The 27,494-nt window shown below is 38.2% G+C and overlaps 1 protein-coding gene across 1 annotated transcript in view; it reads left to right on the forward strand.

The window, feature by feature from the left end:
• EMB2729 (Alpha amylase family protein) overlaps positions 1 to 27,494 on the forward strand; it is a 226,897-nt gene that overhangs the window by 134,481 nt on the left and 64,922 nt on the right. Inside the window, exon 14 of the mRNA XM_089998247.1 lies at positions 14,375 to 14,470. Within this exon, the coding sequence (XP_089854373.1) occupies positions 14,375 to 14,470 (96 nt within the window). The remainder of the gene's footprint in view (positions 1 to 14,374; positions 14,471 to 27,494) is intronic.

Consider the following 27,494-nt stretch of genomic DNA (forward strand, 5'->3'; position numbering starts at 1 on the left):
TCTGCTCGTAGTTCTTCTCCTGGACATTTTGGTTTTTGATACGGGTTTCCCTAGAGGAAATCCAAATTTTGTACAAACTTGATACTCTCTTTAAAGAGAAGAAATGGTTTCTTAAGTATTATTGCAGATCGTGCATGGTAAATCTTTGTTCTCTCGCTAACGTGTCCAAGGTTGTCAAACCTGTCCTTTTTCTTTTAAAGAAATCGTTTCCGCTGATTTAAAAAAAATAAACTTTGTAAAGAAAAGGAATTTTTCAACTATTTCAAGGAAATTATAAGGTTCGAAATTTTGGGGCGTTACAAAACTCGATCTTAGGGCTACTGAAACACGACTTGCAGACAATGGTTTGCTGTAAAAAAATCAGAAAATAAAAATCATAAATTGGTATGACTCGACTATCACGAGGTGACTCGATTTACACTAAAAGAGAAGACCAACCTCAAGGGCGATAGGACAAGGGAGGGGGTGAGGTAGAGCGGTTAGTTGGAGCTTAGATTCACGCCCATCACGTCTTTCAATGGGCTGACATGTTCTTCAAGCTATTGTAACCGTTCGGGAGCCGAATCACGAGGAGGAAGAACGGTGGTGGTGAGAAGAAAGAGCACGAGTTGAAGAGGGTTCACAGCTGGTGTTCGGTGATGGTAGACGACCAAGCAGAATCCGAATATAGCTCCTTTCCGATCTGCAATACCTTTAAAAAGAACACATCAACACATAAAAAGAAAACAAAAACAAGGATGGAAATAAAGAAGGGAATACACACTCGTAGAGAGGGGCGTGTGAGAGAGGGAGAGAGAGAGAGAGAGAGAGAAGAGAGAAGAGAGAGAGGGGAGATAGACAGAGGCTTGGGCGATTTTTTCAATGCATCAAAAAACGTGTGCCTCATTTTTTTCAGGCTTTTTATACCCTAAACTCTATCTAAATTCTAAAAAACTACCTAGTTACAAAGTTATATCTAATTTAATTCTAAAAATCTATGTTAATTACATCTAACTACCAAAACCAATCAGAGATAGGTGGCTTTTGGAAAATATTATTGAAAAACACTTTGGGTCATGTGGGTTTATGGATATTTAGGGTTTGGGTCCAGTCCAAGATCCAAATTGAAGCTCTTGGGTCGGAACTGGATTCAGTCTACCTCGAAATTCGATCTAAAACCCTAAAAATGCAATATTTTCCTCGTTTTAACTCCAATTCGAGTGAAAGTCAAACCGTGACCTCTTTATACCTAATTACATCAATACTTGGGTTCTAAGCTTTTAAAACACATAAAAATGCATGAATATTGTATGAACATGATATGCATTTCGTGCATCATCGAATACCCCATGCTTGAATGTTTGTTAGTCCCTTAACAAACTAAGCTAAACTATCTATGTTATGAAACTAGAAAATAACAAATATACAAATAAAAACAATTAAAATGCAAATCCTAAATGGCCTAACACACTTTCATAAGAATCACGGTTGCATTTAGCTCATGCAACAAGCCCTTTAAACCTCTGGGTTACCCCAGTGGACGAGTAAGGTCTCGTGAGGGTTTGCAGAGATGCTACCCACAAACATAAATGTCATGCAGAAAATAACAATTCTTTTTTTTTTTTAAAATATTAGGCAATTACGAAATTAGTTTAAACAAATATTTCATGTAATTACACTCTAATAACATATTTAGAATTTTTATGTCTCCACTGTAAAAACTTTTTCCTTTCACTTTTCTAAACTTGTAATTATTTCTGCTTTTTCCTCCGAAAGTCAAGTATTATCATGTTATTATTCATTTATCATCACTTGTATGTTTTCTGCACAGTAATTCACAATTACTTCTAAGCAATGGATTTTTCATTAAGCTCATTCTTTTTCTTTTGATTTTCAATTTTTCACATTTTCTATTTTTCAGTCGAGCACTATTTCAAATATCCAGTTTTGTGACCCGTGTAGCGAGCTTTGGGTCAGTGACTCCCAGGTCAGATGACCTTAGGGCACCAGATACGGAGTATCCCTCAAATTTAATTGCTAGAGTCACTAGACCTTACATTTTAATAGTTTACGTATAGTCTTCTTGTAATACCCGTGAATTTTATCCGATAAATAAACTTGAAATTTTTGTTCTTGAACTGAATATCAGATAATTTTATTATTGTATGTGTTAATTGTATGTAGATATCGGATATTCTATTTGGATCTTCAATGTTGGAACCTTTATACCCTGTTCAGAACTTCGATTTTCCATTTGAATCTTAGTTAACAGATCTCAAACATTTTAAGTGGATAACCAATAAGGAATTTTAAGCAAATGGATTGGATCCTTGATATTGGATCCTCCATATCAGGGTCATATTGGATAGTGGATCCAGGACAAATGGAGTTGATCCACGATGTTAAAACCGGATTTTAGTGAGGAAAATTTCAATATCGGATCTATAACACTTTCATGGGATCCGTAGTAGCTTATGCGAAGTTTAGACCCACAATATTTCTTTTGGATCCTGGACATCAGAGAGGTAAAAAGGGTAGGGAACCAATTAAAATTTACTTGGATCCGTTATAAGCCACGTGGAAACCACAATAGTGTAATCTGGATCCACAGTTCCAAATCATATGATCAAAATTTTGGATCCATGGATCCAGATTTAGTAAGGGGACTTGTGAAGCCGAATGGACTTTGGATCCATAATAAGTTGGTAGGGATCCATAATAATGTAACTGAATCCACTGAATTTTATTAGAGTTACATTTTAAAAACTTAAATATCTAATAAGTTAAACGTTTTAAAACGGGTCCGGATCCTCTGGTGGACCCGAACATGCCCAAACCTGGACCCAGCTGTGATGGGTCGCGGGTCACGGGTTCGGTCAAACCAAACCCGCAACAGTGGTGCGCTAAAAAGGTAAAAACACACACATACATTTGGACCCGGGTCGGCTCCGGATCCGACCCGGATTTGCCAACCCGTTAGGGTTAAAAACTCGCATGGCTAGGGGGTTCTTTTAAAATTTCCCCTGCGCCGCTCTCCCTCTTCCTATTTCTGCTGGGGTTTCCTGATCAACGCCCTCCCGCACCCTTAAAATCACGCAAGGGTGAGGGGAGGCCTTCACCCCTGCACTCTTTGGCCTCTCGCTCACCGATGGCCTCAGCCAACACCCTAGCTTCCCCTCCCGTTCCTTTCCAGCCGCCAGCAGCAATCGCTGCCATTTCCCCTTCACTCGTGTACTCTTGTTATCTCTCTCTTTCACGATTCAAGGAAGAGACTCTGCGGAGTCATGGCTGATCGATAGTCGCGGCAATGCCATAGGGTCATCGTCGTCGGAAGGCCTTCCGACCACCTGCTGTTCGGTCACCGGTCACCTCCTATCGCCAGCCATCTCCAGTCGTCAGCGACAACTCTTCCGCCGGAAAAGGTAGGGTCTGTACACTTTTCTTGTTCGGGGTTGATTGGATCCGGGTGTGGTTTGGGTTAATCAAGAAAGAAAGCCTGTTTAGATGTATCGGAGTTTGGGGTTTCTCGTGTGTAACCCTAATTAAAAGAAGGGTGGGAGTTATGGTTGCCGGAAAACTCGAGTTTGTCAATTAGGTATTCCAGCTGACATTTTGAACTGTAGGGACCATCCGTTGCCATAGATCTTTTTCGACAGACTGGGTATCCCGGTTACCCTGCATTCCATTGGTTAGGTTGCAAGAAATTCAAATCAACCGGTTTATGTTTTTTTTTGGGGGTTTCTGTAGATGTTGCCTACGGGAAAACCCTGTTTCATACATAATATGATCTGGTCTTCGGTTGTATTTCGGATATTTACTTTAAAATATGTTACAATCGTGAGTGTGTATTTTTTTGTAAATAGCTTCTTTTTTTCATATATTCTGTTTACGAATCCTGCTAAATTCTTTGTTAAGTTATCGATAATAACGGAATCTGGATTTTTGGTTCTAGTAAACTACAACTCAGTCGATCTTTGTAACTGCATTAGTCTGCATAATGTTAAATAATTGATAGTTTGATTTGGGTAATTTCGGTAACTGTTCCTAGCAAAAAAAAATGTGCATACTTTCTTGGGTAATACTCCTGATCTGAGTAGTTGGCATTAGATGCATAAATTGTCATTCTGATAATGCTTGAACCCTGAATAGGATATTCATTATTATCGGATGATTTTCAATTAAGCTGTTCAGATATGTTCCTTTTGAATCACTCTACTTATACATATACCTATATCTATATATATGAAAAAAATTAACTAAATATATATATATATATATATATATACATATATATATATATATATATATATTTACACATATCGGAATAAAGACTGACCTGTGAAGTCTGAGTGAGCATTCAATATTTACTAAAATGTTTGTGCATGCATCTGTAGGTGCTTATAAGTCTGATGATCATCATGTATGCTATAACTTTGTATTTTGAAGGCCTGACCAACTTATAGATTTTATTTTAAATGTTCCGTACAATGATAGTGAACATGCCATTTGGTTAATTAGGTTTATGCTAATGACAATACTGCGAGATCTTGACGCGAATGCTGGCATGTTTCTTGTTTTGTCATCTTTGCCCAAGAAAGAACAAACTTCAACACTTGAAAGATAATATAGGTTGAATTTTAAGAAAATAGAAGTATTTTGGTTGATTTACATATTTGGTGTAATGAACCATCTTCTATCTCCAAGTTAAATGGGACATCTTGAATTCTGTGTAACACAGGTTGTAGTAAGTTCAATCCTTAGCATTTGACATATATAATGATTACATGTTATATTATTTATGTTCAAATTATGAATCGGATCCACATAACTTATAGTTCTGTTAAAATAGCAAATCTTTAAGTGTATGATAGTCTAAAGATGTTATATTATTTTGACGGTTTTAATACTTGAGTAATACGTAATTTTGTGGATTGCTATTAAGTCGGATTTTCCTATTATTTTGTGGGCTGTGATCAGATTTGAGTACTTGTGATCATGTATAAGCTTATACAGTTGTATGCATGATGTGTGAAATTAAATATGTTGCAGTCTTATAAGCTTCTTTCTCATCGTTTAAAGTATGTTGGCTGCGATTTGTTTTAGTGGAACCCATATGCCTTCTCAGAGTAAAACTGATTCAGTCCTGTGCTTCTCAGTGATGTTTGAGAGACATTCTCTAGTATGTCTTGTTCAGTTGATATTGAAAATTTGGTGTTCAACTACATAGTAACTTGTATATTCAGTTGATAGTTAGTTGCATATTAAGCTGCATAATTTATGATGTTCAATTGCATATTACTTAAAATGTTGCAATGCCTATTATATGTATATCATCTAGAAGATTCATATGGCCATTAAGATGCTTATTCTCCAATGTCCATACGCTTGTTAAACTGTATATTTTTCTGAAGTACTATTGCCTAACACTACATAATTGCTGAAAGTATCAAATGCCAACTAAGCTGTATATCTTGTGGAATGTTCAAATGAGAGTGTGTTGGGAGAAATGTATATAGTTGTATTACCAAATCTCTAGGACTATAGTGCATGCTCAGTAAAGGACACCAACAGTGTCTTTGCTTGTTGGCGGAGTTTTTAATACATGCTACCCTGTGTTGGGATGTCACAAGTCAAAACCTAATGGTACGTGGTGGCAATTTGCTAATGAAGAATAAATAAATAATAATAAGGATGATGAATGAGGAACTGAAAACCGAACCTATGGGTCGATTTGTTGTGGACATATGAATGTCAAGCCAGTGTGTTGAGGGTCATGCATAGACCATCGAAGTTATGATGTGAATCCACATGAAAATGAAAAGATAATATTGTTGTCCGACTGGTTTAAAGGCACCGGGGGCATTCGTGCTTGACTGGTTTAAAGGCACCGGAGCACTTTGAGTGGATTATGCAATCAATACAACAAAGGATGTGAACTGTTCTATACCCCTTGGTAAAATGACTAAGATTGGGAATTCTACTGCGATGATAGTAGAAAGAAGTTGGGGAAATGCCCCATAGTTCGGGAAAATAATTAAATGAAAAGATTAACCCACTCAGATTCGGGCTTACCTTGGAGAGGGTAGGTGGTACAAAACTCTGGGGACATGTGTTTAGTTTCGAGCGTAAAGCGACTCGTTGGTCCCAGTCCTCAGAGTTGGGGGACCCGGACTACCAAATGTGTCCTAGGTGGTAGCTCCATGTTCTTCTGCAGAAGTTAGGGATGCATCCTGTTTTGGTTTTGGCCTTTGGGAGGTTCTCTCGGTCATTGACCGGTCCCTTAGGATTTTCAGTCTTAGTTAGAATGTTCGGGTTAATAAAATACCCTTGAATAATATATCCCCGAACGTTCTCTTCTGTGATGGTTGCCTTGGCCCGTGTGTACCCGCGGGATAAGATAATATAAACACTATTTATAACAGTTAGGTATCACAGTGAGTGGAGTTATTAAAGGGACATTTGCATATTCTTTCCGTATGCTCTATATTTTGAAATTGAAATGAACTGAAATCCTGAAATGGGTAAATATGAGATGATTGAACTATTACATAAAAGTTATGTATGTTATTGTTATTGCTGTTGCATACTTACCTCACTTGCTTATTAATGTTGCATACCATGTTCTACCTGCCCATGTGAATGACTGTTGATTACTGGTGTTGTTTTACGTGCTATGGTATATGCTAAAGATTCACACTTGACACTCACATCACATGCTAGATTCATGATATACCTGCATTAAGAGTTACAGTTTTCCTACTTAGACGTGGTAGTCTAATTCCAATCAATTTACTATTTTTTTCAGGTAAAGAATAGGGTTTATGAGCGGCTTCGGGATGAGGCATCGGATCAAGATTTTTGGATTTATTGTTCCAGGGATCGCTTGAGTTTATTGTAAATTTTAACTGTTACTCTGATGATTTTCATTAATATTGAAATGAAATAAATGTCTTGGGTTTTCTCTCCACCGTAATGTCTCGAAATGCTTAACCTTATTTTATTTCTTGTTTCCGTTGTTATAATTAAAAAAAAAATCTTCAAATTTTGGGTTGAAATTTCGGGGCGTTACACTTCTTCTTGCCATGTGCAATGTCTATATCTATTAGGCTTTCTATGAAGTCCATGTAACGAGCCTTCGAGCCGGTGGCTCCCAAACTAGATGGCTTTAGGGCACCAGGTGTAAAACACCCTTCAGACTCTATTTACTCGAACCAAATAGGCCACGGATATCGACTAGACAAGAAGGTGAATTTCTTTGTTATCCTTTTCGTCATGAGACTCAAACAGTTCAACTTGTGTCTAAGTTCAGCTAGTAGGAATCACGAAGAAATCAACAACTAAACGTAAGCTCTTTTTCTTTTAAGCTCATTTCCTTTATATTTTTCATTTGCTTGTGCATACTTATACTTGTGATTCAAAATAATTCTAACATTCAAATACTATTTTTTCTTTGAATTTTACATAAATGACCACTCTTTTTGGATTAGTTCAGAAAAAAAAATTCACATGGGGCTACAAAAAATTTCTAAATTGTCAGATTATGCAAAAAAACATTCGTATATGCTAAAAACTTGTTTCTTAAAGACCTAATTTTATGAGTTTTAGCTACCTGAACAAAAAAAAAAATTAAGTGTGCATCTAAAGAATCCTCCTATGCTTGAATGACATTGTCCGTAGTGGCATACAAAAATGCAAACATGCAATGCAGATGCACACTAAAGAACATAAAATAAATACGGGAGAAAGGATAGATACAACCTGATATGTGCAGGGCCTCTTGAGTTGATGATTGACTTGACTTCACACCACCACTATGCATATACGAATGCATAGTTTTCTGCTGATCTTGCCAATGGTCTGCTCCTGAAGCCGTGTCTGGTAACCTGGACTCATATACTTCAGCACCAAATAATACGCATACCTGCATGATAACAAGAAAATCCAAATCAAAATAAAATCAAAATAAAATCAAAATAAATAAAATCCTATACCTACTATGTACATATGATACAATGTCCCTGCTCAGATCTCGGAAGCCTAAAGTTCTTTGCCCTTTGGATTTATCACAGCTTGGCTCGGCCGACTACCCTCGGTTCTCCTCGTCAAAGCATTTGCTAACTGACCCATCTGTGTTTCAAGCTTAGCTATGGACTGGGTATGTGAGTTAAGCATTTGGTTACATTTCTCCATAGCATTATAACTGGAGGTTTTCACCTCCTGCAATGCTTGAAGAATCTTCTCCTCAAAAGACAACTGTGAAGCTGTATCCTGAGGGGTAACCATGGGAAAGGTAGGAGAGGGCTGTGGGTAATTTGGCCTTTGGTATGATTGAGTGAAAGAGCTAGGCCAAACCTGGTGAGACGGAGGGGCAAAGACTGGGGCTTGCTGGTTTTTCCATGAAAAATTAGGGTGGTTTCGCCAACCCGGATTGTATGTAGAAGAAAATGGGTCATTCGGGGGATTGGCGAACCCCTGAGCAGCTTGAACTTGTTCATGAACAAATTTAGGGTATTAAGCTGTCGAAGGGTACTGAGTTGCCGAATTGAAGCTCTTGGGTTAGACCTGGATCCAGTCTACCTTGAAATCCGATCCAAACCCCTAAAAATATGATATTTTTCTTGTTTTAACTCCGATTTGAGTGAAATTTGAACCACGACCTCTTTATACCTAATTACATTAATACATGGTTTCTAAGACCTTAAAACACGTGAAAATACATGAATATTGTATGAACATGATGTTCATTTCATGCATAATCAATCACCTCCCTTGTCAGTATCAGTATACACAATTAAATTTAAAGACGATGAAGCAAACAAGAAGAGTCCTCGTGAAAGAGAGGACTTTAAGTATCTAATAATACACAAAATTGCTCCCATATGCACAGAGGTGAGAGCATTTTGAAACTGACTAACAGTGTGAACAACATGTGCTATATCTGGCTTAATAATGAAAAGATAAGAAGGGACTCCAATAAGCTGTCTGTAAGGAGTAGGATCATCAAGAAGTTCTCCAACATCAATTTTCATTTTAATATTGACAATCTCTTGAATGTCTACTTTCTTATCATCTGTAATTCCAGACCTGGAAACAATATTAAAAGCTAATTTAGATTGAGATATCAAATACCTACGAGGGGAATAAGCAACTTCATTGCCTAAAAAATATCTTAATAAACCTAAGTCAGTTATTTCAAAGTGAGTTTTAAGAAGAGTTGATATTTGCAACTCCCTGTTTGTCGCCTCCAGTGATTATCATATCATTTACATAGAGAAGGAGAATAATGATGCCTGCATCAGATTTCTTAATAAACAAAGTAGTGTCAGTTAAACAAGGTTGAAAACCAATATCAAGCATACCATGACTAAATATATCATACTAGGCTTTTGGAGTCTGTTTAAGACCATAAAGAGTTCTTTTTAGACGAAGAGCTTTACCCTTAGGGATACTAATACTAGGCGGGGCTTTCATGTATACTTCTTCAATGAGATTCTCATTCAAAAAAACATTTTTGACATCCAATTGAAAGATATACCTTTTTCTACTGGAGGCCAATTACAGGCTATAGGAGCGAATGTTTTTTCATAATCTATGTTGTACTCTTGGGCATATTCTTTTGCCACTAGACGAGCATTATACCTTTTCAGGGTTCCATCACTTTTGGTTTTGACTTTGTATACTCACCTACAACCTATAGGTTTCTTACTTGTTGGAATATCTTGAATAGTCCAAGTGTTGGCCTTTTCTAATGCATCCAATTCTGTTTTCATGGCTTCTATCCATTCTATATGATTTTTGGCTTGAGAATATGATGATGGTTCAACATATGATTGTATTAATGCAATGACTGCCCTATATGTGGGTAAAAAAGATTCGTAAGACACAAATTTTTCAGGAGGTCTAGAAATTCTAAATGTCCTTCTGGGTGGAACTTCAGAGTAATTTTCTAATGCACATGAAAGATTTTGCTCTCTACGTCTTGAATATTGTAGACTAACATTCCTATGTATTTACTCTCCATTATCATTATCATTTTCAACAGCAATAGGACTTTGATCATTGTCTAAGTCATTCAAAATCACATTTATTGGATTTTGAAGTTAGATCAATTTAAAAAGAATATTCAGTGACATCCTTGAATTTTTCGAATTCAAAGAAGCTTTCTTTTTTCCAAAAGATATATTTTTTGACACATAATTTTTTATTTTAAAAGTCGAAACACCTGTAGCCTTTTTTATTATCAGCATATCCTAAAAAGGCACATGATTTTGCACGAGGAGAGAGTTGTAATGAGATATGAGGAAATACAAAGAGTGCTATAAGCACTTGCAATGTCCTACAATAGACAAACAAAAAAGACAATAGCCAAGTCCACCAAGAGACAACGTATCCACAAGCCTTGAGATAGGCAAAAATATAAAAGTCTCTTTATTGAAAGAGAGAGAGAGCTCTCAAGCATGAAGAAAATACAAAGGGGTTCACCCCTATTTATACAAAAGAAATGAGAGGAAGGGAGGCCACATGGCCTCAAAAGGAGAGCCACAAAAGGGGTCTCCCATGGAGTCGTTGGGAGCCCCCAACGACTCTATGGTGGGGCCCCTTAAGTGGCTTAAAGAAATAAAAAAAAATTACAAAAAATAAAAAAGGAAGAAAACAAGTACCCCTATCGGGTACTGTGTGAAATGTCCATAATACCTCTATCGGGTATTATGGTGTATTTGAAGATATATATATATATATATATATATATATATATATATATATATATATATATATATATTGAAACATATATTTTAACACCCCCCCTCAAACTTTATGGGGAGATGACAGAAAGTTTGCCAAGAAGAAACATGAAGCGGGGAGCGGGAAAAGCTTTAGTAAAGAAGTCCGCCAATTGATATTCTGAAGTGACATATGGAAGAGTAATTGTTCATCGTAAAAATTCATCCCGAACATAATGACAGTTTATCTCAATATGTTTGGTGCGCTCATGGAAGGTGTGATTGCTTGTAATATATATGGCACTCTTGTTGTCACAGCATAACTTTGAAGCTCCAACAATATCAACCCCCATGTCTTTGACAAGACTTCCAAGCCAAACTAGTTTCATTGTTGTGGTTGCCATAGCCCGTTATTAAGCTTCAATAGAAGATAACAAGACTTTCTGTTGCTTCTTGCATCTCCAGGCAATTAAAAAATCTCCTAAAAATACATAAAAACTGGTAGTTGAGATTCTATCATTAGGGTTACCTCCCCAATCTGCATTAGTAGAAGCAAGAAGGTTTAATGAGGAAGATGGAGATAGAAATAGCCCTTTATTTATAGTGTTTTTGATGTATCGGATGACCCAAAGTACGACGCTCATATGCACAATTGTAAAAGCATGCTGAAATTGGCTTGTAGAGTGAACTGCATGAGCGATGTCTGGTCTGGTGATGATTAGGTAAGTGAGAGATCCAATGAGTTGTCTGTAGGGTGTGAGATCTTCCAGAAGAACCCCGTCCTCCAACCTTAATTTGACATTAATAACCTCTGGAGTCTCTACCTTTTTATCATATGAAATGCCAGACTTGGTACATATATCTGCAACAAGCTTCGTCTATCACAAAATATATCCTCTAGGAGAATATGCAACTTCAATACTAAGAAAATATCTAAAGAAGCCTAAATCAGACATGTCAAAATTATTTTTCAACATGGTTTTAACATCAACAATACTATTTTGATCATTCTCAGTGATAATCATGTCATCAACATAAAGCAATAAGATAACAATGCTAGTACCTGCACTTTTAACAAAGAGAGCAATGTCCGTATAATAGGAGTGAAATCCTAATTTAACCATGATATCACTAAAACATTCATACCAAGCTTTGAGGGCTTGTTTAAGACCATATAAGGCTTTTAAGAGTTTAAGAGTTTGACCTTGTCCAATATTAATTCCAGGCGGTGGATCCATATATACTTCATTTAAATTCCCATTTAAAAAAACATTTTTCACATCGAGTTGATATATAGGTCATTTTTTGGTTGATGCGACAACTATTAGAGTTCTGACACTAGTCATTCGGGCTACAGTAAAGACCCAGCGACATCCAATAGGTTTTTTATGTGGAGGGAGTTTGACTATTTCCCAAGTATTAGCCCCTTTTAACCCATCTAATTCTATTTTCATTGCTTCAACCCAATGTGGTAGAGTTTTAGTTTCATTATAGTGAGCGGGTTCATAATATGAATGTAAGGTTATCAAACATGCTCGATAATTGAGTGCTAAAGACTCATAGGATACAAATCTATTAGGGGGTATTGATTCTCTAGAAGAGTGCCAAATGGGGGGCTCTTCTAAAGATTCAAAAATTTGAGGGTATTTTTCTAAGGCACTAATAGGCCTTCCTTGATCTCTCTGGGTGTAAACATTAATATTTTCATTGCTAGCACCATCACTTGATGGTGACACATCAAGATTTGATACATCACAAGTGTCTTCTATGCTTTGAAGATGATTTATAGAATCATCATTTATGCCGTCAATAAGATCATGTAAAAACATATAATCACTTTCATTTGATTGTTCCATTTTTTCAAAACCATTTTCATCTTTTAAGAAAGTTACATCTTTTGAAACATATAGCTTGTCATTTTCGAAATCAAAACACCTATAGCTTTTTTGATTTTCCCCATAACCTAGAAAAACACATTCAATTGCCTTTGGAGACAACTTATCTCTCTTATGCAAGAGAACGAAACATTTACAACAAAAAATACGAAGACGATTGAAATCCGGAGAGAATTTAAAAAGTTTTTCATAAGGAGAGGCATTCTTTAATTTTGAGGAAGGCATTCTATTGATTAGGTATGTTGAGGTTAAGACGACTTCGGCCCAATTTTTTTTTTGGAATATTTCTAGAGACAAACAATGTTCTAGAGGTTTCTATGATATGCCTATGCTTTCTTTCCGCTAGTCCGTTTTGTTGTGGAGTTCTAAGACATGGTTTTTGGTAACAAATTCCATTTTGAGTTAAATAATTTTGGAATTCATTAGATAAGTATTCACCACCGGAATCGGTTCTCAAAGTAGATATATTACTTTGAAATTGATTTTGAATTTTTATATGAAATTCTTTAAAAAAGGAAAACACTTCTGATTTGTGACTAAGAAAATAGATCCAAACATATCGACTAAAGTCATCGATGAAAGTGACATAGTAGGAGTAACCCCCTTTAGACATGACCGGAGATGGTTTCCAAACATCCGAGTGCACCAATTCAAAGGGTCTTGAAGAGAGAAAAGTTTTAGCTGGAAAAGAAATAGACTTTATTTTTTCAAAAATACAATCTTTGCAATTAATGTCTTTTTCCTTACAAAATTTGTTTTCAAACGAAAAAAGATACATTTTTGAATAGCTTCGATGACCAAGCCTTTTATGCCAAGTTTCAATATTTTTTTCTTGGACATAAGAACAAAAATAGTTTGTAGGAAGGTTTAGATGACCAAGCCTTTTGAAGTGATTTACACTAGAAAAAAAAGGTATGCATAAGTTTTTAATTTAGCACATGCATAATAGTTTACCTATGTTTTAGGAATTAGAATTCCTATATATGTCAAATTGAAAGTCCTCAACTTGGGATTTGGAATTCCCATACCCAAGAATTAAAATTCTCTGGTATGGGAGGAAACAAAGCTCCCAACTATGGTAATCTAGACTCGTGGCTGCGAATTGAGATTTCCATGGTTGGGAATTGCAATTCTCATATGATGGGAAGCACAAATCCCTTGGTGGGGAATCGTGCTTTCCACTTCCTGGGTGTCACAATTTCTATTTAGTAAGAGTGCTTCCAGTAACTATGGGTAGATGTTCCTCCTGTACTGGTTGAATTGAGCAATCTAAAGAAAGTGTAATAAATATATTTCTTTTTGTCTTTAATAGAGTGGAACCTGTTTGTGATCCGTATGGGATTCATTCTCTGGGAGTAGTTGTGGATCACACTTTCTTGTCTCTTTGAAGTGTGATTCAACTCTCAAGTGCTAGATACTGGACTCTGTATGTGCTTTTCTGGCAGCTATCTGATTAATTTTAATTGTGTTGGGGTGTTGTATTCAGTATCTGGTTCCTATCCAAGGTCAATGTGTCCATTTAAATCCTGTTTTATGTGTCATATGGTTTATTATTTCTTTTATGTCCAAGTGATAATAACATTTCTAAGTTGCCATCAATTTCTTAAGCATGTATCTTTGCCTCACATCCTTTTCTTCTTCTTCATTGTTTTTTACTATTGCCTTTTTCAGTTTCTTTTCATTGTTTGTCATTGTATACGTTTGTAGTTTGTGCATCTCTCTCTCTCTCTCTCCCCTTCCTTCCATTAGCATGCTGATGTTACTATTTTATTATTGCAGTCAATCTCTGGAGGGAAGTCCTTTGCTGAAATATTGTTTGGAGGAACCAAAAAGTGTTCAGAGGGCCAGCGCTTAAGAGGCTCTTCATTATATAATGTACCCTTTTTTAATCCATTTCGATACTAAGCTTAGCTGCTAAGCATTGGCAAGAATTAATTGAAAATTGATGGACAACTGTAAACTGTGACTGCTGCGCCTGATTTTTTGTAGGATATTTAACTGTACGAGCTACTGGTGATGCTGTCTTATATATGCATAAATTAAATTAGTCTTAGCAACTATAGGTAGTAGATAAAACTGTAAATTATACCCATTGTTTTTTTCACAAACACCACAATTTCCTGGACCAGAAAATGTAACTGAGTTGCCAGCTTCTTTTACCTTAGTACCATCCCCATGTCTCTACAAATTGTTATTTTCTTTTCAGTCTCAGATGTTTCAGCCTTGGAGAATACATGGAGATGTCAGTGGCTTGGGAGTGAAAGAAACATAAGTCTCTTCACTTGACATGAGAGGCCTCGTATTATTTCATTGTGTGTGTGCGTTTGTGCTCATGCAGGCACGCATGTGTGTGTAACCCCTCAATGCATGACTGACTGCGGGGAAGGAACAAGGGAGTGAGTTACTTCTGGCCTCACCCTCCCAGGCTCGGGGTCCTCACGTGTAACCCTTTGAATATGTCTGCAATGGTCTATTTGGTCTCCTGGGAGGCAGGATCATAGCCCATAAGTTATAAAATTTATTTTTGTATAGGCTAAGCAATCAAGGCTGTATTGAACAAGGGTTCCCATGGACAAGAAACTGTTGATCTTGTAAAGTCTTATAAAATACTAAAAAAATATATAGTGTATGCACCAAACATGTCAAGTATACCAGATAAGGTACAATAGCTAAATCCTGTCACACACTTTGCTTAGCATGTGTCTCCCTTGTTGATACAACATGAGACCTGACACAACACCCGGTGCACCACTATGCTTCATTAACACACTCTCAACTCTATGTCCCTACCGTCATCTATTTTTTATGATCTTGATTCACTGTGACCCTAACATCATCTATTTTTTATGATCTTTATTCATTCTTTTGTATTACTTGTATGTTTTTCTTTTAAAGCTTGTTGATAAGTTGGCTACAATACAAAGTCTCTCAATGGAAGGAAAATGTATCTAAATGCTCTTTCAGTAGAGGATAAATGTTAGCTTGCTTTCAACTATAAAGCCTATGATATTTGCAACTGATAATCATACAAGCTATGTTACTGCGACACGACACTTAGGGTGCTGTGCCTGTGTTTATATATGTCGACACGGGTACTGGTACCTGGACACGGCATTTTCCGTGTCCTATATTATCCTATATTATATTATATATTATATTTTCAATATATAAAATATATTATAGATATATAATATATATTTTCCAGTATATATTTAGCCGTGCCCCATACCCATATTTTTTGGAATTGCCATGTCGTACCCTTCTGCACCCGTACCTGTACCTGCACCAGTACCCAGGTGACATAGGTCACAAGTCTGCAACGCCCTCTATATTTCCAATAAAACATTAAGTTCTCATTTCTCATTTTGTGGATTATGCATTAGGGTCACATCAAGTCTACCAGATAAGGTATAATAGACAAGCCGAAACCTGTCACACACACTTAGCATGTGTCTCCCATGTTGATATAATGTGACACCTGACACAATACCAGGTGCACCACTGTGCTTCATGAACACACTCTCAACATTGTGCTCCTCACTTCATCTATTTTTTTATGATCTTGATTCATTCTTTTCTATGACTTGTATGTTATTCTTTCAAAGCTAGTTGGCAAGTTGACTACAATACAAAGGCTCTCAATGGAAGGAAAATGAGAGGGTGTTGTGTGTTCTCCCCCGAAGACGCAGGATTTGCTACAGTTGTTCGGGGGTTCGAATGAGCGCCACGTATATAAGCACGTGGGGTTCGTATTCCCGTGTGTGTCGGCATAACTTAGCATCGGAGTCCGGTGCAGTTGCAAAGACTTAAATACCCTTTCTTGCTATTCTCGCCATGAAACGACGGTTCGAGAAAATGACAAAAATGTCCTCCATTCAAAAAAAGAAAAACGACGGTTCAAGAAAAGTACAAAAATGTCCTCCATTCAAAAAAGGGAAACGACGGTTCGAGATCCTCCATCTAGAAAAGTGAAACGCCGGTTCAAGAATGATGTTAACTCTTCAAAGTCCAAACGTTTCGTTTTTGCCCTAAGCAGTAAACTTTTGCACCATCTGCTGTAACAGGAGCTCCCTTTTGACGACACACCCTTTACCGTCGTTTGTTGCCGCCAGAGCAACCTTTACCGTCGTCTTGAGTCCAGGTTTCCGCCTGGGTTTGTAGCTTGTGTTACAACACATTGTCGCCTTCTCGTTCCTGCCTTGTGTTACAAAACATTTCCGGGTTCGCGATCGACTGGTTCGATCATTCATGGGCGTCATAGGGGCATTTGTGGACCATCTCTTTTTACAGTCTTCTCTTTTTTTTCGTTGTCGTTAGGCAGTATGAAAGAAAGCAATTACGCACAAACATTCCAACAAGTGTCATTAAGGCGTCGTGAGTACCTTTTCATGTCAACATGCTATTGTTGAAGAACGTATGTCGTCGTGAGTGTAACACCCCAAAATTTCAAACTTGCGAACCTTTCAGAAAACAGGCAAGAGACTAGAAAGATCTCTTACTTTTCAGAGTTTGTTTATGAAATCAACAGAAGATAATTCTTTTGTTGAATTAGAAAGGCAAGCTGACAACTTTTGGCACGTTAGCTAAAAGAACCAAAACTCACAATCCATGCCACTTGCAAAACACTTGGAAACGCCACTTTCATTAAAAGAAGTTTCTAACTAGTACAAAATTCAGATATCCCAAGGAAGATCCGTTATAAAAACCACAAACGTCCAGGACGCGAGTTAAGAGCAGGAAAAAGGAATCTTGAAGCCATCTTGCCATCGCGCCATCACCCGTGGTGTACCTAATCATCACCTGTACCCATAGAATGAGTTAGTTTCGCGAAAAACTAGTAGGTGCATAAGAGAGACTACAGGAAAACTGAATTAAGTATATTTAATTCAGTATGCTAAGCAGTTTAAAGCAGATATACAGTTAAACAGGTAAGCCATGCAAAACAGGTAAGCATTTCAAAGCAAGTAGGCAGTTCAAAGCAAGTAAGCAGTGCAACTTTTAAACGCAGCGTGACGATTCATTTGATTGTAAGCTGTGAACTACTACGCAATAAGCAAGTCTCATTACCCATCAATCAGTGTGAACAAACTTTATGTTTCGATATTACTGTCCTGCGGGTACGCGCAGACAAAATGTAGAAACAACTGAGACTAGTTTGGGCGTCTGTTATTCTATGTATTTTCAATAACTCGAATATCTAGTTGAGTCCGCTCTTAAATGTACGACTTTAACCGAGAGATGATTCCCCAAAAGCAGGTACTTGGCAACGGATGCATCCATCTTCTGCAGAAGTTTATGTGATCTACCACTTAGGATAATGCCTGATAGTCCCTTCCCCTAACTACAATGACTGGGGAGGCCAGATCTTTGCCCGTGGGGTGGTTGTTAACAACCTGTCCATTGGAGTTTTGTACTGCTCCGTCCTATCCATTGACAGACAACAAGAAGCAAATGGGTGCGTTAGGTGTTGCTTAACTAACGACCCATTCTATGCTGTGGTCTTTCAACCACTCGAGCATCTAGCTTGTGAAGGTGATCAATCGCCATTTTATGTGATTACTGCAATGAAGTGGATTGAATCCGATACACATGCAAGAACACACTTTCAATCAAGTAAAAATATTTGATTGAATCACGAAACCACCCACACAAGGGTCTACAAACTTGTTATTGCATAGAAGCACTCAAGAATGAGTTAGGAATACAAGACCACAAGAGGCCAATTTATAATACAATGGAGCCAATGGGGTGCAGCTCAATATGGCTGTTGGGGCTGCACTCAACAATCATAAATATAGCTGTTGGGGCAGCTCCAACAGCTATATGGAGTTATCCCATCGAATCTGAAAAAGACAAAAAGGTAAAAAAAAGAAAAAGACAAAAATAAATACATGAAATAAAATGCAGAAATGTCAACCCCTAATGGACTTACACCTATTATAGCGAAAAGACCGAAATACCCCTAATGGGTATTTCTGTTAACAATACACACATATATACATATACATGTATATATACATATATATACACGTATATGTATATCTTAACACCCCCTCAAACTCATGGTGCAACAACCGAGAGTTTGCCAAGTAGGAAGTGAAATCTGGGTGAAGGAAGTGCTTTGGTGAAGAAGTCTACGAGTTGATACTCTGATGGAACATAAGGTAGTGTGATAGTCTTTTGCAGAAATTTTTCCCGAACTTAGTGGCAATCCATTTAAATGTGTTTTGTCCTCTCATGAAACATATAATTGCTCGCGATATATACAACACTCTTGTTGTCACAACATAATCTGGAAGGTTCTGTGGTGTGAATTCCCAAATCCTCTAGTAGTTGTCGCAACCATACTAACTCAGACGTAGTCGTTGCCATGGCGCGATACTCAGCTTCAGTTGAGGAGAGAGACACCTTCTATTGCTTCTTGCATCGCCAATTGATTAGGGAGTCACCTACAAAAACACACAAACCAGTAGTTGAGCGTCTATCATTCACATCCCCTCCCCTGCAGAATCTGAGTATGCAATGACTTCTAATGAGGAAGAAGATGAAAAAAACAATCCATGACTTATAGAATTCTTAATATATCTAATAATTCTCATTACAACACTCATATGTATTGTAGTGGGAGCATGCTGAAATTGACTAGTAGAGTGAATAGCATGCGAGATATCAGGACGAGTAATAGAAAGGTAGGACAAAGCTCTAATCATTTGTCTGTATGGGGTTGGATCTTGCAGATGTTCTCCATCATCCTTCTTCATTTTTTCATTTATGACCTCTGGAGTGTCAACCCGTTTTTCATCTAAGAGTCTTGATCTCTCTATGATCTCTGCGGCATACTTAGTCTGTGACAAAAAATAACCACGAGGTGAGTAAGCTACTTCAATTCCAAGGAAATACCGTAAAAAGCCAAGATCTGTCATATCAAAGTTGTCTTTAAGCACATCTTTGATATGATTTACTCCCTGCTTATATCTACGTAAAGCAACAATATAACCAACATTGGAAGACTTAACAAACAATGCAGTGTCATTAAAACAAGATTTAAAATGCAGTTGAGTCATCAGATTACTAAATCTATCATACCAAGCTTTGGGAGTTTGTTTTAACCCATACAAGGCTTTTCGTATACGAAGAGTTTTCTCATGTGCTAAATTCAAACCTGGTGGAGGATCCATGTAGACCTCCTCATCTAGATTACCATTTAAAAAGGCATTTTTCACATCCATTTGAAAAATTGGCTATTTTTGGATTGATGCTATAGAGATGAGAGTTTTGACAGTCGTCATTCGAGCAACTGGGGCAAAGGTCTCATCATAGTCAATTCCATATTCTTGACTTTATCCCTTAGCTACTAGTCTAGCTTTATATCTTTCCAATGTCCCATCCCATTTGGTTTTGATTTTGTAAACCCAGCTACATCTTATAGTTTTCCTTCCTTTAGGTAATGTTTGAATTTTCCAAGTTTTTGCCTTTTCTAATGCTTCTAATTCATCGTTTATGGCTTTAATCCATTCTCGATGATTTTTAGCTTTATAGTAGGATGATGGTTCAAAATATGAGTGTATGGCCATTAAGCATGCTCGGTATCTTGGTTTAAAGAAATCATAGGATACAAATCTACTAGGGCTTTTGAAATTCTTACCGATTTTCTAATACTAGCAGAATCAATATCTTGATTTTGAGAATATCTTTCTAAAGCACATGGTGGGTGCCCTTCGGTTCGCCTAGTATATGTTTGTATGTTACTATGGGATGGGTCGATATTATTAAGATTGTTGTCTATATTTTCACTTGTATCATGAGAGTCAGAGTCTTCATGTTCACTTTCATGCTCATTATGAAGATTTTCATACCCTTCATGTTCATTGATGAGATAAAAAAGAAACGAATAATCATAGTTTTCTTGGGTTTTTTCCTTGCTAAAACCATCTTCATTTTCAAGAAATGTAACATTTCGTGAAACATATAATTTGTCCCTTTCCCTGTCATAACATCTATATCCCTTTTGATTTTCGGCATAGCCCAAAAAAACACAAGGGATTGCTTTTGGGGAAAGTTTGTCGTTCTTATGGGTAAGAACAAAACACTTACATCCAAAGACTCTCAATCTTTTATAATCGGGGGGGGGGGATTTCAAGCAATTTTTCAATAGGGGATATATTTTCAATAGCTTTTGAGGGCATTCTATTTATCAAATAGACTGCCGTAAGAGCAACTTCGGCCCAAAACATTTTTAGAACATTTTTTGATACAAGAAGTGTTCTAGTTGTCTCAACAATATGTCTATGCTTTCTTTCAGCTAGTTCATTTTGTTGAGGAGTGTAAGGGCAAGATTTTTGATGAATGATGCCATTTGAATCAAGAAAATTTTTAAATTCTTTTGATACAAATTCCCCCCCCCCAGAATCGGATCTAAAAATTTGAATATTGGTTTTGAATTGAGTCTTTACGTAATAGAAAAATCTTTTAAAACAATCAAGTACTTCTGACTTTTGCTTAAGAAAAAAGATCCAAGAATGTTTACTATAATCATCTACAAATATAACATAGTAAGATACCCCGCCTTTAGATATAACTGGAGCCGCCCCCATACATCCGAATGTACTAATTCAAATGGATTTTTGGATATAAATTGTCTTTGCCCAAAGGGTAAAACTTTCATTTTGCCAAGAATGCAATCTTCACAAACCAAATTCTTTTCTTTATAATAAGTAAGAAATGGAAACAAGTGTAATTTGGTCACACTAGGATGTCCTAGTCTTTTGTGCCAATTTTCTATATCTTTCTTTTCCACAAAATTACAAAAAGATTGTTTTAATAACTCAAGATTGTCCATTACATAAAGATCTCCTCTTCTATGGCCTTGCCCAATCGGTTTTCCGGACTGAAGATTCTGTATTAAACAATTATTAGAAGAAACTAAAACTTTACAACCATGATCCGTAATTTGTGAAACCGATAAAAGGTTCAAATTTAATTTTGGCACAACCCTAATATTTGGTATGTGAAAGTTTGGTTGTTTTTGAAAGATTCCAAGACTTTTGATTTTTAAGGATGTTCCGTCGACAGTTGAAACATAAGAATTATTTGAGTTAAAATGACATTCAGATAATATTGACTCATTTGGAGTCATATGAAAAGAAACAACGGAGTCCAAGATCCAAGAAGTCTTACTAGGGTCACCACTTGTGGATACGACCGCCTCCGAAAAGGAAGAAGCTTGAGTTTTGAACATTGATTGTAGCGCCTCCATTAATTGAGCTAAAGATAGGGAGCCAATGCATTTGGAGTTGTAAACATCATTCATTTTCATCGAAGCAACTCTCTTATCATCTCGGTGATCTTCTTTCTTTCTTTTTGGACAAAACGGCTTGATGTGTCCCGGTTCATAACAATGATAGCATATGATTTTGCCACCTTTTTTGTCATTTCTCTCATAGTTAGGATTTCTCCTATTCTCATTTTTCACAAAGTGAGGAGGTTTATAACTCCTAGTATGATTACCGGGCTTTGACATAGCAAGCACGATTTCTTCATCCTTTGAAGTGGATGGCTTCTTCAATCTATTTTCTTCCATAGTTAATTCTTCACGAGTTTCGACTATGGATGACACATCTCCTCTATGAAGGAGAGCCGATTTAGTTCCCTCAAATTCGGGCATAAGCCCATTCACAAGTTGGTAGAAATGCTCCATTTTAATTTGATTTTCACAGAGTTCTACATCTTGAAGACAATGTCATTTTGGCTCAAGAAGAGCCACTTCATCCCAAAGGAGAGAAAGTGCATTGTTATATTCTCTAATACTCATTTCTCCTTGGGTCATGGTTCTCACATTGTTTTGGACATTGCATATGTGTGCAATATCTTTAAGACTATACATGTTTTTAAGATATTTTCATGCATCACTAGCGAAATCAAATTTCGCTAAGCTAGAACATTTGTGGATGTCCACACTATTGATGAGCTATCCAATTATTTTGGAGTGGCCCATCCTCCACTCTTTCCATTTTTTCTCGTAATCGGAAACGGCTTTACCCATTTCCTCTCCTTGAAGAGCAACCTCTTTCCCATTCTCATTTTTCGTAAGAATGAGCTTGGGTTCTCTTTCGGTACCGTCCACCAAACCCCATAATCCCTTTTCCCATATTTTGTGTTTAACTATGGATGCCCACATCACATAGTTTGTATCGTTTAGGCGTACAGGAATGAAGACCATTACCTCTCTTTCATTCTCCATTTCCTTAAGGCTAAGAGAAAGGGCAGAGAACGAAGAAGAAAAAAAAAGTGAAATACAAGCACTTTCCGATGCAACAATCCTCGATTTGTTATATCTCCTAAGCGTACGATTCTCCTCTTGATATTGTCACGAACGTTCTTCAAAAATCTTGCCTTTGAACCACCAAAGCTTTGATACCATGTAATGAAGTGAATTGAATCCGATACACATGCAAGAACACACTTTCAATCAAGTAAAACAACTTGATTGAATCACGAAACCACCCACACAAGGGTCTACAAACTTGTTATTGCATAGAAGCACTCAAGAATGAGTTACGAATACAAGGCCACAAGAGGCCAATTTATAATACAATGGAGCCAATGGGGTGCAACTCAATATGGCTGTTGGGGCTGCACTCAACAGTCATAAAATATAGCTGTTGGGGCAGCTCCAACAGCTATATGGAGCTGTCCCATCATAAATGTAGCTGTTGAGGCAACTCCAATAGCTATATGGAGTTGTCTCATCAAATCTGAAAAAGACAAAAAGGTAAAAAAAAGAAAAAGACAAAAATAAATACATGAAATAAAATGCAGAAATGTCAGCCCCTAATGGGTTGACACCTATTACAGAGAAAAGACCGAAATACCCCTAATGGGTATTTCAGTTAACAATAAACACATATATACATATACATGTATATATACATATATATACACGTATATGTATATCTTAACAATTACAACATTATGCATTTAGCACTATTCGAGGTCGTAGGACCGTCTCATCCGATCATCACAGTACTAGCGTGTAGTGCACGACTACAAGTATTCTAGGATGAAAGGGGTATAGCTTCCCAATAGGAGCCTCAACAAAGGTGTTACACAAAGATATAATGTTTCTGAAGCTCTGCTTTTGACATTATCTATCTTTCGAAACAACCAACAACATGTGCCAACATTGGACATGCATTTTTCTAGAATCTCATCCACTACCGTGGTATCTACATGCCTCGCATGACTCGATACCAGCCTCGATAAACGGGATACATGTTTCTCAACAGAACCCCCGCTAAGATGTTCGCTCAAGTCGACTTTGCAGGACTGCTCCCTCGAAGACCCAGAATCCATGCTAGGGATCCCTCTCTTTAGACGATGATGTATCGCTAAGCTCCAGACTCAACTCTTGTCGCAAGAGGGAGAGCGATAAATGCCTCTTACATCCTCTACGAGGATGCCTTTATAGCACTTGTAATGAGCGAAAACCTGAGCATCATATGCAATGACAAAACATTAATTAAACATTTGCAAAAGCAGGAGCCTGGGCGCAAAACGCGACGTCAAAGTAAAGACCGAAATCAAGAATCCGTGAGCGAAGCATAGGCGCAAAGCGCGATGACAAAGGAAAGACATGACAAAAAAATAAATGACAAGGATCGCGAAACCGCGTCCTTGAGTTAACTGCGTACTCGTATATATATATGCATATACATTTATTTAATTGTCCTTTTTAGTTAATTGAACTCAATTCAATTGTTCAAGTCCTCCGTACAATCTTCCCCTACCTTGGAGAGTTGCAAGCTTGCTGGCGTCTGTGGGTGTAAACGATTGACGGCTCGGCTCGGGTCGCGGAGCGTGAGCGAGATCTGTCGTACGAGCTGCAAAAGCAACAGTCTTAGCAAGTTAACACCAAAAATAGAAGACCAGGGGCACTGCCGCTGACCTGACGTGAAGGAAACAGAGCCAAGGGCATCATGCCCTTGCGCACCTGCTATCAGCACAAGAAGTATGGGCAGGGGCTGCGAGCACCTGCTGACCTGCTGTCAGCAAATTACGAGGAGGCAGGGAGTTGCACCCCTGCCCTCAGAAAGCGAGGGCAGGCAGGGCTGCGCCTCTACTCGACAAAGTGGAGGAGAGGCAGGGGCAAAACCCCTACCTGTCAACCACGAAGGAGAGTCGGGGGCATCACCCCTATTTGTCGAGCATGCTAGGAGGTAGGGACTTGTCCCCTGCTTGGCAATTATGCGAACAGGCAGGGGGAGAAGCCCCTGCTTGATGTCAGGGGAGAGGAAGGGGACTCTGCCCCTTCCAACCGAAAAGCAAAGAGGCAAGGGCTTGGCCCCTGCCTGTTAGCCTCAAAGGGGGAGGCAAGGGGCTTCGCCCCTGCCTACTAGAAGGAGAAGGCGCAGGGAGGGGGCTTGGCCCCTCCCCCTCCAAACTGAGGGTGCAGGTAGGGGCTCAGCCCCTCCCCTGCAAAATGAGTGCACAAGGAGGGGCTTGGCCCCATCCCTGCCAAAGGGTATGCAGGGAAGGGGCTCATCCCCTCCCTTGGATACAGGGGGTACAGGGAAGGGGCGGAGGGGGCTCCGCCCCTTCCCTGTCGCTGGAAGGCGCAGGGATCGTCGCAGCCCCTCCCCTGAACAACGAGGGTGCCGGGAGGGGATCAACCCCCTCCCTTGTCGTAACAAGGAGCAGGGAGGGGCTCGGCCCTCTCCCTTGCCGTAACCATGAGAGCAGGGAGGGGCTCGACCCCTCCCTTGCCGATACAGGGAGCAGGGAGGGGGGCTCGACCCCTCCCCTCCCAATATTGGCACAGGGAGGGGGGCTCGACCCCTCCCTTAGCCACTGGGAGTGTAGGGAAGGGATTTGCCCCTTCCCTGCAACTAGAGAACGCAGGGAAAGAGGCAGACAAAAACAGACGAAGAAGGAGAAGAGGGGGCGGCGCGTACCTGGAGGTCGTCGGAAGGAGGGGGGTCGTCGGTGGCGGTGCTCGGCAACGCAGAGGAGAGAGAGTCAGTCGGGAGAGAGTGAGAGAAACGAGAGAGCAGAGAGGGGAAGGGGTTTCGTAACCCTTCTCCTGCCTCGCTATTTCTTAAAGACAGCGAGAGGCGGTGGTCTCGGGTCGGGTCTGGATCCGGCCCAAATAAAAAATTTTCTCGGTTTTTACAGTGAGTGCCATTAAAGCGTTGTTTTGTTATTGCAGGTGGATCTTGTCCTCTCGACGGTTGGAAACTTAACGATATTTGTAAGACGCTGAGACCTGTTGACAAGAATGCTTGTTTACAGATGCGAGGAAGGGCCTCTATCCCATTCGTATCGTCCATTAACTCAGTATATGTAACGTATCGCAAATCACGGTTTTAGTAAATATACTAACGATTTGTGAGATATTGTTTTGTTTGTTAATATCGATTTGTAAGCTATTATGCTGAATTTCTGTGTCGATTTGAAATATATTTTGCGATATGTATATCGATTTGTAAGATATTATGCTGAATTTCCGTATCGATTTATAATATTTTTGGCGATATGTATATTGATTTGTAAGATATTATATGTTTTATAGTGTCGATAAGTGCCGTATCGTTTTGTAATATATTATGCGATATGTATATCGATTTGTAAGATATTATTGTTTTCTAGTATCGATTTGTAAGATATTTGTAGAAAGAATTTTAAAACGTGTGCGTGCGGAAATACATAGTTGCGCGCTTGTGGTAGCGATTTTCGTATTCAAATCGCTGTTCATTTAGCGATTTCTATTGAAATCTCTTCACAACGTCATAGATATAATTAAATCGCTATCGTAAACACATATACTACAAATTGTTTCTTTTATTGGCATGGTAAGTAACAACTCGATGCATAGTATAAGCAAATAAGAAATCGTTGTTGCTTTTATACTGTGATTCATTCAATCGTGTCTTTGACTTGCTTAACCTTATCGGTATTCGTTTAACGCAAAATGATATCTTGCTTATGATAGTGGTGAGCTTATCACCTGGTTGCAATGAAGATGATCTAACTCAATCATTGGAAAGTTATGGAGAAGTGAACATGTGCACTAATGATGCACATGATAAGAAGGGTGCAGGCATTGGATTCACACTTGACTTGAATGTTCCAGCATAAGAAATGCAATTCGATAATGAGATAGACGATCATAACAGTACACTTGATAAAGGTGCAGTTACTGGGAATGAACATGATATTTCATTTGACTCTGTTCCCGTAGAAGGAACGCGGTTTAATAATGAGGAAGTTGCATACAAATTTTACAATGATTATGCCTTAAAACTTGGCTTCAGTGTTATAAGGTATTCTTGGTCAAAAAATCCACAGGGTGTCGTGGTGAGAAAGACATATGTTTGTTCTTATTGAGATTAAGAGGTTTTATGATTAAGTTTTCCTAAACTAGAGGTTATTTGAATTTTTATTTTAATGAGGGACTTATGTGTAATTTCTCTTTTTTGCCTCTCTCTATTTAACATAGAGATTAGCCCTAATCATAGTGAAGAAGTTCTCTTATTGTGCAACCGTCTCTCTCTCTCTCTACCTAGGGTTCGGTGCATCTCATCGATCCTTCAACATGGTATCAGAGCATTTGAACTTGGGAATCTGATTTTGGTGTGTTGCGCCAGAGCCTCCCGTGAAGGGCATCAAATCAATAGTTAGCTGTTTTTGGCAGATATGATAACAGATCTGTAGTCTGACAATAGTCACAACTCAGATCTGAAATCAGATCTAATTGTTGTGATAATATCCTATGTGCTTGTCGTCTTTGTCTGGGTGTTGCAATGAGGTCGTGCAATGGGTGAAGATCAGATCTGAGTCGTTGATCTATGAGTTGCGATGAAGATCAAATATGGTCGTTGATCTGCACATTGTGGTGCAAACC

Source organism: Nuphar pumila, chromosome 1 (genome assembly GCF_984573655.1).
Source record: "Nuphar pumila chromosome 1, dmNupPumi1.hap1.1, whole genome shotgun sequence".
In the NCBI taxonomy this organism is placed as follows: domain Eukaryota; kingdom Viridiplantae; phylum Streptophyta; class Magnoliopsida; order Nymphaeales; family Nymphaeaceae; genus Nuphar; species Nuphar pumila.